Genomic DNA, 13,001 nt, shown 5'->3' with positions numbered 1-13,001 from the left:
TTTAATGTAATTTAGAGGGGTTTTTTTTCTCCAATCCTTTCCTAGATCCACCATGCTTTTGTCTCCTCATCTTTCTCGCTCTGATTGTCAATTATGCTTTTCATAGGAAATTTGCTTCCACATACTGGGCTAGAAAAAGTCACAGCAACACAGTCAGTTCCTAGAATTGGTGTTTCAGATATTCTGCTGCAGGCTCTTTTCTAACCCACAGTATGGCCAGAAAGAATCCATTAAACTTCTTCCCATGACGATCAAAGCTTACAGTGATTTTATTGCTGTTGCTGAAAAAATTTAAACCAATTACGCTGGGGACCTCTGACTAATTAAATGCAACATTTTTACAGCATAAGCAACAGTTTTAAGTAGATGTAAAAATCAAAAACAAAACCAGGTTAAATGTTAAAGACATCTGAAGTAGAAAGTAATAAAGACAGGCTAAAAGATTTTCGTCATGAAGGAACACTAGATGAGCAAAGTGAAATACCGTATATCACCAAGGCAATCAAAATTATTTTCCCAGTGTCACGGGATTGGTGATATTTTATGGTAAATTATCTAATATTAAAAAAAAACTTGCTCAGCAAAGCTAATCTTGGAAGGAGTATGTATACATTGGCAATTCACCCTCTGTAGTGTGTGTGTGTGTGTGTGTGTGTCTGTGTGTGTGTATGTGGGGGGGGGCACTGGGAATGAACCCAAGACCTTAATACTGTGTTTAATGCCCAGTTCATTCTTATTTCTTATTTTGAGCCAGGAGCTCTCTAACTTGCCTAAGCTGCCTTAACTTCAAAGGATGCCAAGAGTATAGGCCCATGCCACCACACCTAATTTGTATTCATTTGAAAAACACGGGCATCTTACCACTTTGTCATCTCCGGGAGCTTCAGTGTTAGATACAATCAGGTTCTGTTGGGCTAAATCATCAGGAAGTGTTTTTACCTCTCTGGTTGCCCTAGAAGCCGCACACACCAATGTAAACAGGATACCTGCAAGGAGAAAGAAAGTCCAGGACTTTACTTAACTCTGTCATAAAATGATGTGAAGTTATGAATTCACAATAGTTAATACACAGTTAAATCATAAATAAAAGACTGTGTGCTAAAAGAAAACAGCTTTCTGGAACACGAAGTATGATTACTTGTGTCAAAGTGGTATTCAGTAGAAAAATCTGGCCTGAACAGATATGCTATAAATACACCACACATACTATTGTTCTACACTGAATTTTATGTCCATGCCAATAAGAACCAAGCATAAATGCAGTCAAAATATTTTAAATATATTTGTGTGTTAAACAGAAATACAGCTACATACAAATGATCAGCAACAGGAAATAGTGTTGATTCTAAGAATGTTGGTTGAAAGTTACTTTAAAGGCTAGTATTGTATTTGAATTTGAGAAAAAACTTACAAAATAGCAGCGCTATGCCCAACAATATTGCGAGGATGGCCCATGTTCCAAGTCTTACTTCGCCAGCTCTCTCAATTGAGCGAATATCACACTCTGCCTCGGTAACACAATCACACAGCCTAACAGTCAATGAGTTGATGGTAGACAGGCCGAGTCTGTCTGTAACTCGGATGGGCACAACATATGATCCAAACGGAGGGTCATTCTGATAAGAAAGCCATGTTGCTGTGTCTGGGAAAATAAAACCAGACCAGTGTCACAGTGAGCATAAATAACTAGTTACCAGAGAGTTAACCATATTTCCCTACAAATGGACATTCTAGTGGGCTGGCACAACGGCTGCCACACTGCAAATGTGAGTGGACTAAGTAGTTCTAATCTCCAGCTGTACCACACACACTGCACATAAAAGTTTGTCTATGCTGCCTCTTAAGAAAAGGTCTCTGGGCTCTTATAATAATATATTTTATCCATTTATCAACCAGTCCCCTTCCTATTATAACTAGTAGGCTTGCTAAGAGGTTTGTTCTTATCATATCTTTAAAATATTCAATTAAACCAGTCAGGGTGTATGTCCTTTTGTATATGATTCATCACAGAGAAACAGTATGAAATTCTGCGTTTCTTTCTTTACTTTGTTTTCACATGTTATGCTGAATACATATAAATATCTCTGATTTCCTATAAGAGCCTGACTTTGACCACTCAAAACACACCTGACTTTGAACATATTAGTAGGTCTTGCTGCTGGAACCACATCCTCTGGTCCTAAAGGACATGAGACCAACTGCCCATTTTGTTTTTAACATTAAGGAGGAAGAATATCCAGACCAAAAGCCCATTCTGTATCATCTTGAGTTCAGAGCCAAAGACATACTAAACCTTTAATGTGGACACCACATGTCTACCCAAGAGCAATCCTTCTTTCACTTAACTGTCAAGGTGAAATTTTAATTTTTGGTGTCAGTATTTGAAGCTCTAAATAAAAATTTGAATGTTTAGGTGAAGATATCATTGAACGAATATTTTAAGAGGAACTATGTTTATAGTCTATTGCATAAGAATAATAATAATGAGACTAACCAAACCAGAATTTATGATTCATTGTGTTTCATTCATTATTTCATTTACTTCTGAAGTAATCCCAAAAACACATGAGTAAATTAATCCTCAAAAAGAATACATATCATGATCAGATTTACATAATACATGCTGGAGCCCGTGTTTGACATTAAGCCTATCTGACTTCAAAGTCTCAGGTATTTTTTTTAACTTAGTGTTTCCCAGGCTCTTGGATAAATTCGCCGACCAGTAACTCTTTAAAATAATAAAATTTGGGGGCTGTAGGTATAGTTCAATGGTAAATCATGTGCCTACTATACAAGAAGAAGTGGGTTAGATTCTCAGCACCACAAAAACAAAGAAATAACAAAGATTTGACAAGCATACTGCTGCCAAAGTTTTATTTTGCTAAACCAGAACTTTAAAAAAAATTACCACCTCCTATCAACCCTATTTAAAACAAAATGACAACATAGCATCAAATAAGTACAAGGGACAAAATCTAAGAACAGTTGAAACGTGCCCCATCTCTCTCACACACACATACACACACACACGTCAGAATACTATTTTTAAAAAAGCCAAAAATCTTATCAGTTCACAAAACAGGCCTCCATACACAATACCTTAACTTACATGTCCTTGGCTCTTTTTCTCCCATTGCACTCTCTGTCACATTCTTTCACAACCTTTCTTTCCTAATTTCCTATAACAAGAAGCAAGGCACATTCACTGAAAGCATGGGGTTGCATCACATTCAAGGAATGTGCTGAAGAAGTGAGAGCTAACATAGGAAGTGATGTAAAGGTAGAAATGGAGAGAAGTCACCTTCACTTCCACCATACTTACCACCACTGATCCTGAACAAACTTAAAAATACAGACTGGAGGGCCAGGGATTTAGCTCAGTGGCACCACACCTGCCTTCAATCTCTGGTACCCCCCCCAAAAAAAAATACAGACTGGGAATCAAGTTGGGAGAAAATTCTAAGGAGAACAAAACAGACACAAAATGGCCACAAGTCAACACAGTGGCAAAAAGAAGTGATGACACGGCGAACACCCCATTGTGGGCACCAGATCGTGCTGCAGCAAAGGTCTTACTGTTCCAGCTGCTGGGGAGGCTGTCAGCACCTTCCCTGAGTGTCTTCCTGCCTAAGTTCATGCCCTTCTGGGCAACCCACATCACTGAGTGAGCAATGACAGAGAACAGGGAGTGGACGTGGGAAGATTCTAGAAGGCTATTAGCTCAGAATCCCCAAACTATACCATCTAGCCTGAGTTGCAGCCTGGCTTCTCCTTTCCCCTAATCTGCTTCTCTTCCTTTTACAGCTACTGGTCCCAGGCAGATTCCTTAAAGAACATACTTCTTGAGAGGCTTCTGAGAGTCTCAGAGTCTACTTCCTAGGAAACCAACCAGTGATCATTTTGCTTATGATCTAGGACACCATTACCATGCAAAGATTCTACACAGTTGGGTGTTCAGAATGGAAATGTGAATTCACAAAACACCTCGGGGAACCCTGATATGGGATGCAGGCAGACCCCGGGGAGATCCATGGCCCGCCACCCTGACACTGAGAATCATGCCTTATTCATTAGTGGTTCCCACACAGTAAATTATTCTTCTGTTTCATCAAGAAAAAGATATTTTAGACATCCCGATGTTGAAAACCAAAAAAAGAAGCAATCTTTAAAAACATATACCATTAATTTTTTTCAGTCTCCACATTCTCCGTACTTCTGAATCAGAACTTTCCAAACTAAAGGCAAATGGTGGGCCATTTATGGGTTCATCAGGATCAACAGCGACAATCTCCGTGGAGAACATGGTGGGTTTACAGATGGTCACTGTAGTCTTAGGTATGAATGGGCCGTTATCATTCACGTCCTCCATTACAATTCCCAGGGTTCCAGTACAACTTCTTCCATCTAGAAAAATGCAAAACAAAGTTGTTCATGTTGCAAGTTTTCACCAGGGAACTATATATTGGAAAAAAATTTAATAAAAACTGTAATGCATAAGTTATAGTGATGAGCATAGCCAAAAGCTATATCCTTATGGAAAGTTAAGAGAAAAATATTACTTTCAAATGGATTATATACAAAAATAATTGTTACTTATCATGGGTCAGGAGCACCAGGCCACCAGGTTATGAACTGGGTCCAAATCATGGGCCACAGAGAAGGAGCAGGTAGAGCCAACTACAAAATTGTTAGGTAAGATAGGAAAGTAGGAGAGGAAAACCCCCAAAGCAGCAAGCAAACCAAAGACTCCCCATTTGATACAAGCCTGTCTACTGAAATTTCCAAATGATCAATGTATAGGAAAGCCAAAAATTTGCCAGTCGAAAGATTAATTTACTCTATGCAAGATATGTTTGAAACAGATACATTTTTAGGATCATCAAAGATGTAAAGAAGGGTAATTAATTAAATAAGAATGAAAGTATATAGCTTAAATTCCAGCACAAATAAAACAGCAGTATTCTTCTAATAGAAATTGTAAAAGACAATAGGATGCCAGGGGAAGAACATTTCAGGCCATTAATTACAGAGAATACCCAAGATTTAATTCAGAGAGAATTAGAATATCTAAATCATATTCCAAAATCACTTCTAAATCTAATTTCGCAAACTACAGCACCATCATTTATGTTTACTATAGTTAGCATTTTTATTTTCAAATCTATGTTATGCTAAAATTATGCTTATGGGCTATGGGCTTTATATAAAATCAGCATATTCATATTCCCCTCAACTTTACAGGATACATATAATATAATTTTACATGTTATGTGTATATATGGATTCACAGTGTTAAGTTTCCCTAATTTTATAACATGCTATTAATTGTGACTGTGATTTATTTTTAAATAATGTCCTTAATCAGAATTCCAATCCCACCGGTATTGTTAGTTTTCTGCAAATATTGCAACTGTTTTCTAGAAGTGCACCATGTTGAAATAAATATGTTTTCCCTGCAATGAACTTCCCTGACAAACTAAATTTTGTAAGGAAAACAAGTAGATAAGTTGAAGTTACTTTTACTAACACAATTTCTCAATTTTTAATGATTATTTAACATTTAATATGGAATTAATATGTTTCAGTTCCCAGTGTTTCAATGACTAAATCATTTTATAAGTACATTTAACACCAAGGATAATCTTAGAAAGCAGACACGAGGAAGTAAATGATAGCAAACCTCTCAATTACTCTACATGTCATTCTGGGGAGAAATAAAAAGTGTGAATGTTAGGCACCAGTTTTAAAAATGTATATTTGGGGGCTGAGGGTATAGATCAGTGGTAGAGAACTTACTTAGCATGCACAAGGTCCCGGGTTTGATCCCCAGAACGACTAAAAAAATTAAATAAAAAGTACATCGTTGATTTAAAAGCTGAGGATGTGTCTAGGTGAAGATATATGCAGCTGACTTAATGACACATGACTCACCTTTATCTGATGCAAGGACTGTAATATTATATACACCATTGTTGATGGACTCTGCCTCTCTATCCAAATTTCGGAAAATTGTGATTGATCCTGAATCTTCATCAAGGGTGACCCACCCTTTCGGATCACTTAACTTTCTGTACCTGTTCACAATGATGAATTAAAATAAATACTATTAGAAGTTAAATTATAATAATGATAGCAAAAACAGCTGTAAGTCTTTAAAACAATAAATTTGCAGTGAACAACAGTGGAATGGCACATACCTTATGCCACTGTTACTTCCTGTTTCTGGGTCATACGCTTTGTAGCCATTGCTCCGGGTCCCCACTGGCTCACTTTCTTTAATCCGAACAGTTTGTGCCGAAGGTTGGCACTCAGGGCCCTCGTCCTGATTTTTGACAGTAACTGTGACTGTCGCTGTGCTAATGGCTGATTTGGAAGTAGCCTCTCTGGTATATGGAGCTTCATTAGTTACACCAATTTCCAGGGTCATCTGTTGTCTTTCTTCATAATCTAGTGGCTACAAAAGCAAATATGTTGAAAATTAGATCAAATCATTTAATAGTAGGCAATGATAACTAGTATAATTAACTTGTTAAATTTGAAAATATGCAAGTACAGTACCATGTTGAGAATAGTCATATGTCAAACATATGGTGGAATGAGGGGAATTCTTCAACTGATTAAAACAAAACAAAAATCAACTTGTCAACTGGAAACTATTATACTCAACTATTTCACCACACAAGTAGTATAATAGGTACTGATAATGATTTCAGGAAGAATTTAATGAATTTAATGGCGCTACAGTATTTGGGTGACAAATGAGATCCTCCATTGAGAGTTCATGTTATAACCAATAATTAATCACTACATCACTAATTTTAGGACAGCTGTCTTAAACTCTTCAGATAAAAAACATTTTTATCGGGTTTAGATAGAAAAATTTTATAAAATGTTAAGAGGACAAAGACAAAAAAACAGAAAATTTTGGACATTACCCTTCCCTTTTTAAAATCTCTTCTCTCTCTGTTGCTTTCTTAAAAACTGGAAGTACCAAGTTTTATTTTATTTTTCCTGATTTTTCATGGTAATGAAAATGAAAGAATCAGATTTTTTTAGGTCTTATACTTCACAAAGATAATTTTCCTCTTACGGAAAGGTGACAGGTGAAGAAAGAGGCAAGATTTAAAGGACATTTCTTTGTTGTTTTGCAACAAAGAAATTAACCCATAAACTGAGCTAATTTTCATTTTTTTGAGGAAAGGGAGTCATCCTTTTTGATCAGTGCTTCTTGAGAACAGGTACAAGAGAAAATTCACAGAACCACAATACAACCATGTTCTAGTTAAAGATACAGCAGAAATAAACCTATGTCTTTGCTCAAGGTCATAGAAGCTCAGATTGCTTTATGCACCACTCCGGCTCCTAAATGAGGGGCAACCTCTCAGATGTAAAATAGTACTAAGAATCTCCGAACTGTTTATGTCCTTGAATGGACTTCCACTCTGAACCTCGATGCTAAGGATATGCTGTGTACTACATACAGACAATAAATCTACAAATAGCCGCTCTAAGGGTCTGACCTACAGTAACTCTTTTGGGAAATTAGGTAAATAGGGGGAAGACTCTTTGATTCGGATACAGAAAGAACAATTCAAGAAAGTTTGGCAAGGTCCATTAACATCAAAGCCATGCTTGTTTCTGAACTATTAAGATATCAGTTATAAGGTGGATATGATATCATGTTAATTGAAGACATATGAATGGTTAAAAGATTACTAAAAATAAATATATTCATTCCATTATATAAGTGATGACAATAGCATTTATATCTACCTATTTATCCAATTTATCCTTATGCTTACCAGAAATCCTTCCTTCCATTAAATCCTAGGATATTATTCTACAACATTATAAATTACAAATAACTAATTTACTAATTTGTTCTTACCTTGACTATACACAGAATTCCTTCATTGGTTTTGGGATCTGTTACAATTTTAAAATTTCCGTTTTCATTGCCCTTTAAAATGGTGTAATTAGCTCTCCAATTAGCAGTATTAGCTAAATCTTTATCCTCAACAGTAACACGTAAGATTTCCACATCAGCTGTATTTTCTTCCACTGATGTCACATACTAAAAATGATAAAAAGAAACAAAGAGTTGTACTAATTAGCACTCATGAATATAGGTCACTGTAGGAAATAAGTCCTGTTTCTTCCAATTTTCAAAATACTACATCACATGGTTTTAAACTCTAACACTATACTATTATGTCACTTCATTTGAAATCCTGAGGCATGGATAGAGATGTGGATATTTAACAATTAACACTGGGTTCTACATTTTTCTTTTATAACTATCATACACTTACAGAAGAGTGGGTAAATGTTGGCAAGTTGTCATTCACATCCCCAATATTTATGATACAAGTTGCAGTTGTCTGCAAACCAAAATGTTGACCATCCATGTCTTGTACTTTCACTTTCAACTGGTATTTATCAATTACCTGAAAACAAAGAAAGAATTTAATTATTGGGTGAAAGCAACAACACTACAGATGAAATCTCAATTTAGACTTTATAAATTTGTTTACATTAATAATTTATAAATTACTAGATTCCAATGTGTTGATGCCCTAGAAAAAGAATTTCCTCACACTAGCAATTTTCAATTGATGTGTGAAAACAGCCTGGTTTTTCAAATTTAAAGTGCTACTAATTCATAGAATACACAGCTGATTGGCTTTGTTATTATCCAACAGAAAGAGCTACAGCCATAATAGCTTTAAAATTGCCAGGTAATTAATTAAAATATTTATTTTTTTATCCAAAGTGCATTCCTATACTCAAAAGTTTATAGCAGTGACTTTTATACTGGTCTTGTAATAAAATAATAAGGTACAACATCCTCATGTAAAATTTGCTTTACATTTATGAAAAAATCATTAAGTTAATATGAACATACAGGTTTAGGGCTAATTATTTATTTCTATGAATAAATGGCTTTTAGGACTTCCTATCCATCTGTTCTTGCAGAAGGTTCATCATTACTTTAAAAAAAATTTTCTCCTTGTAATGAGTCCATTTTTCATAAGTGACTGTGATATGGAAGGACAAAGACAAGATAATAATGTTTCCCAGATGGAGAATTAGGAGACTTGTATTCTATTCTCAATTCCGAAAATAACAAAATGCAATCCTGGACAGCTGGAAATGTCTTTGCCTAGGACTCTTTTTCTTTAAAATGTCTGTAATAATTGCCTTTCCTACCTAATTCATCTGTTTTTCAAAGATAAAATGATATATAAAAATCTATCCTAACCTTCTATCTAAAACATTCACCTTCCTCTTAAAAAGCCTTTTCTCAGTAATTCTATCACCTTCCTGACTGTCTTAGGCTCACATGCTAAAATAAAACTAGCTACTATAGTTATGCTTTTGCTTATGTAATTTTCCTTATTCACTCTTCCCTCATAACCCATCAGATGTTTAAGTCTTGAAATATAATGGTCTAAATAAAATTTTTAAAAATTGTAAAAGCTAGATGTGGTGGTGCACACCTGTGATCCTAGCACTTGGGCGGCTGAGGCAGAAGGATTGCCGCAAGTTCGAGGCTAGCCTGGGCTACCTAGTGAGTTCAAGGCCAAGGCCAGGCGGAACTACACAGCAAGATCTTGACTCTAAACAAACGAATAAATAAATAAATAATATAAATAAAAATTTAAAATCATACTACTATACTTTCAGGATGGAATACATATTTTCTTTGCAATGACCTGGGATTTACTAGAAATAATCAGTTGGTTAGTAAAGAAATAAAATTTTGTTATCCTAAATATTAACTGGCAATACCTTCAGATAGAAGAGAAATTTTGATGTTTAGAAAGGTGGTAGGAACCAGGTGTGGTAGCACACTCCTGTATTCCCAGCTACACAGGAAGCTGAGGCCGAAGAATGGCAAAATGGAGGCCAGTCTGAGCAACTTAAGAACTTGTCTCAAAATAAATAAAGAGCTGGAAATGTGGCTCAGTGATGCAGCACTTGTCTGCCATGGGTGAAGCCTTGGGTTCAATCCCCATTGCCACAAAAATAAAGAGGTAGACAGGTAGATAGATAGATGATAGATAGATAGATGATAGATAGACAGACAGACAGACAGACAGATAGATAGATAGATAGATAGACAGACAGTCTGAGAAGGAAAAAAAAGAGAAAGATACAGGAAACAAAGGAAAAGTAGAATCCTGAGGTCAATAAGTTACTATAATTTAGCGAGAAGAGCACTACTACTACACTACTCAGAAAATGCCTTGGAGATCAAATATTTTCAACCGATTCTATCAGAAGGATTTCTTTAAAGGGAAAGAACTTATGAGATTGTTTGGCTTGTAAAGTGAACAAGCCACTGTGGTTTTATTTTTTACTAGTTTTAGGGTTTTTTTCCTATTTTTTTTTCCATAATACTAATTTTACATGACAGACACGTGTTAGCCAAGCTGCAACATCTGGAAAAATCATCAAATCACTTCAAGGAAAACAACTATTTGTTGCCAGTGAAAAACTGGTGTTTTCAAGCAGAAGTAAGAAATTTAGAAAACTTATGTCAACCACTGAAGTATTAATGGGAATTAAGAGGTAATTTCTTTAATCTTGTTAAATGAAATACGTCTAACTCAGTGAGCCAGTATTTTCCAAACGACTAATGCATGATGTTAAAAATCATACATCAGTGAAACACTCACTTGCAGTTTAGAATAGATCAGTGGATTTTAATGGAATGAAACGTGAACGTTCATTGGTAAAGCTTCAAAGTCCACATTGCAGAAAACCTTACGAGACTACACTTGTGGAGTTTTGATGTGCTGTCGCAGAATAGCCACAATGATCTGAAATCACTATTAAAATATTCCTCTCTTGTCTAACTTCATATCATGTCAGATGTTCCATATACATTTTAGCAAAAGCTATATATTATAACAAACAGAACACAGAAGGAGATACAAGAATCTCTTTGTCTTACACTAAGCCAGTAATGCTGTAATCTCAGCACATGGGAGGCTAAAGACAGGAGGATCATGACTTCAAAGCAAGGCTGGGCTGTATAGCAAGTTCAAGACCAGCCTGAGAAGAATATAAAGGAATCCTGAGGCAAAAAGATTTTGAAGATCATTGCTCTCATCCATGAGGGAGAAGGAAAGAGAGGAAACAGAGCTAACACATTTACTGCTCATATGCATGGCTTAAAGGCCATTCCACACAGTATTTTCAGCATGCCTGTGTTTTTATTCTGACTTCTCCATGAGGTCAGGTATGGAATTTTCCATTCCTGATGTCATGCTGGTGCTCCAAAAGTTTCAGATTTTGGAGCTTTTCAGATTTCAGATTTCTGAGTTAGAAATAATTAGCCTGCACTGTGAATAGCCATGTTATAATCGAGTTTTATGTATTGGTACTTATGTTACCTCTCTGTCCAGCTGAGATGATGTTGTGGTGATCACACCCGTGCCTGGATGCATAGTAAAGAGAGTGGGTCGCGATGGTAGCTGCTCAAGGATTGAGTACCTCAGGCGCGTGTGCATGGTATCGGGCTCATCCTTGTCCGTTGCACAAACCTGTCCCACTGTAGTGCCTAGAAAGGAAAAGAATTTTTTTCCAAAGTTTTTACATGTTTAACTCTCCTTTATTTCACTCCTCTCTACTTACATCAAAAAAAGTTCTCGACTACTTTATTTATAGTAGGGTCATGGCTTAATAGGTTTGCAGAACTCTACCTAAAGTATCACTTCCTTCTAAATATCCTAAATGTCTACCATTTTGAAATTTGGTGACCATATCTGCTTTTACTGAATGTAATGTATGATTTGATGATGTTGACACTCTCCCTCTGTGAATTTTGTAGTTCTAAACCAAAACATTCTAATTATTCTTTAGCCTTTTTCTATTTGCAAGCCTGGACTTTTAACCACATGAGTCAGTTTTCCCCGAAAACTACTGGTTCAGTTGGGTATTCCTTGAGAAAATCTCAAAATTCATGCTCTGATTTCCCACTAAAATGGTCCAACTGCACCAGACTGAGGAAACACTTATATTATTCTTGGCGACCTTTATAATAATCATGCTCAGAATATTGTCACTCATTTATTTAATCATCACAGAATGTCAGTAGATATCTTTAAGATTAAGTCCCTAATCATTTAAAGATTTCTTTTTTGGAATGTGTTCTTTTAAAAGTATTTATTTTATCACACAGGAAGACAAAGCAAGATTCAGCAACTTCTATATTTGAGGTACTGGGCTTGGCATTCCATGTGTATTATGCTTCCTTTAATCTTCATAATAATCTGGTATTTCAATAACCCATTTTATAGATGAAGAAACTAAGGACTGTTAAAACAAGGTGGTTTGCCCAAGGTCACAAAAAAAACCAAAAAAAAAAAAACAGAGTTAATTCCATCCAGTGTCCCTTGATCTTGCTGTTCTTACCAACAAGTGTTATGTTCCTTTCTAGTGGCCACAGTATTTGTTAAAACATACTTGAGTTGACACATTTTGTTACAACAGGTACTCACCAACTCTGCCATTTTCAAGAACTGTAAAAATGTATGTTGTTTCAGTAAAAATCGGGTAGTTATCGTTTTCATCCTCTATTTTGATTATTAGTGGCAATGGAAGTTCTGGTGTGTACCCATCTGAAGTTGTTGCAAAGGCAACCAGCTGTGAAGAGAGTAAAATTAGGAGAAAAGAAAAAATAAACCTTTAAAATAAAATACAATGCCTAATTTAAACAAAGTAAATCAGACACATATGCTTAAATACCATATGGTTTCTCTTATATGAGAAACTCAAATATAAATAATTTAAAGAGCAAAATAAAAGACAGATAACAGGAAACATGGAGATGGATCTTTTGCAAATGGGAAGGGAGCCAAGAGATGGAGGGAGAAAGGAGGGAGAGGAGGGGAAGGGGACCGTAAAAGAATGAAGATGGGTTACATGTTCTGTGTACCAACTCCCAACGATGAATGTGATCATTACGCACTGTAAACATGTACTGATAAAAA

General features: G+C 35.8%; 1 protein-coding gene across 3 annotated transcripts in view; it reads right to left on the bottom strand.

The window, feature by feature from the left end:
• Positions 1–13,001, bottom strand: part of Dsc2 (desmocollin 2) — a 32,604-nt gene that overhangs the window by 6,260 nt on the left and 13,343 nt on the right. For all 3 annotated transcript variants that reach the window (XM_004853129.4, XM_004853128.4, XM_021265124.2), the window contains exons 6-14: positions 12,510–12,654; positions 11,403–11,569; positions 8,313–8,447; positions 7,889–8,074; positions 6,198–6,454; positions 5,932–6,074; positions 4,180–4,404; positions 1,412–1,642; positions 862–986 (exon numbers count right to left, since the gene is read on the bottom strand). In XM_004853129.4, the coding sequence (XP_004853186.1) occupies positions 862–986; positions 1,412–1,642; positions 4,180–4,404; positions 5,932–6,074; positions 6,198–6,454; positions 7,889–8,074; positions 8,313–8,447; positions 11,403–11,569; positions 12,510–12,654 (1,614 nt within the window). The remainder of the gene's footprint in view (positions 1–861; positions 987–1,411; positions 1,643–4,179; positions 4,405–5,931; positions 6,075–6,197; positions 6,455–7,888; positions 8,075–8,312; positions 8,448–11,402; positions 11,570–12,509; positions 12,655–13,001) is intronic.

This window comes from Heterocephalus glaber, unplaced genomic scaffold (assembly GCF_053883595.1).
Source record: "Heterocephalus glaber isolate CG9 unplaced genomic scaffold, H.glaber_assembly_v1.0 deba00000331, whole genome shotgun sequence".
Lineage (NCBI taxonomy): Eukaryota > Metazoa > Chordata > Mammalia > Rodentia > Bathyergidae > Heterocephalus > Heterocephalus glaber.
This window is presented reverse-complemented; position numbering and strand designations above follow the sequence as displayed.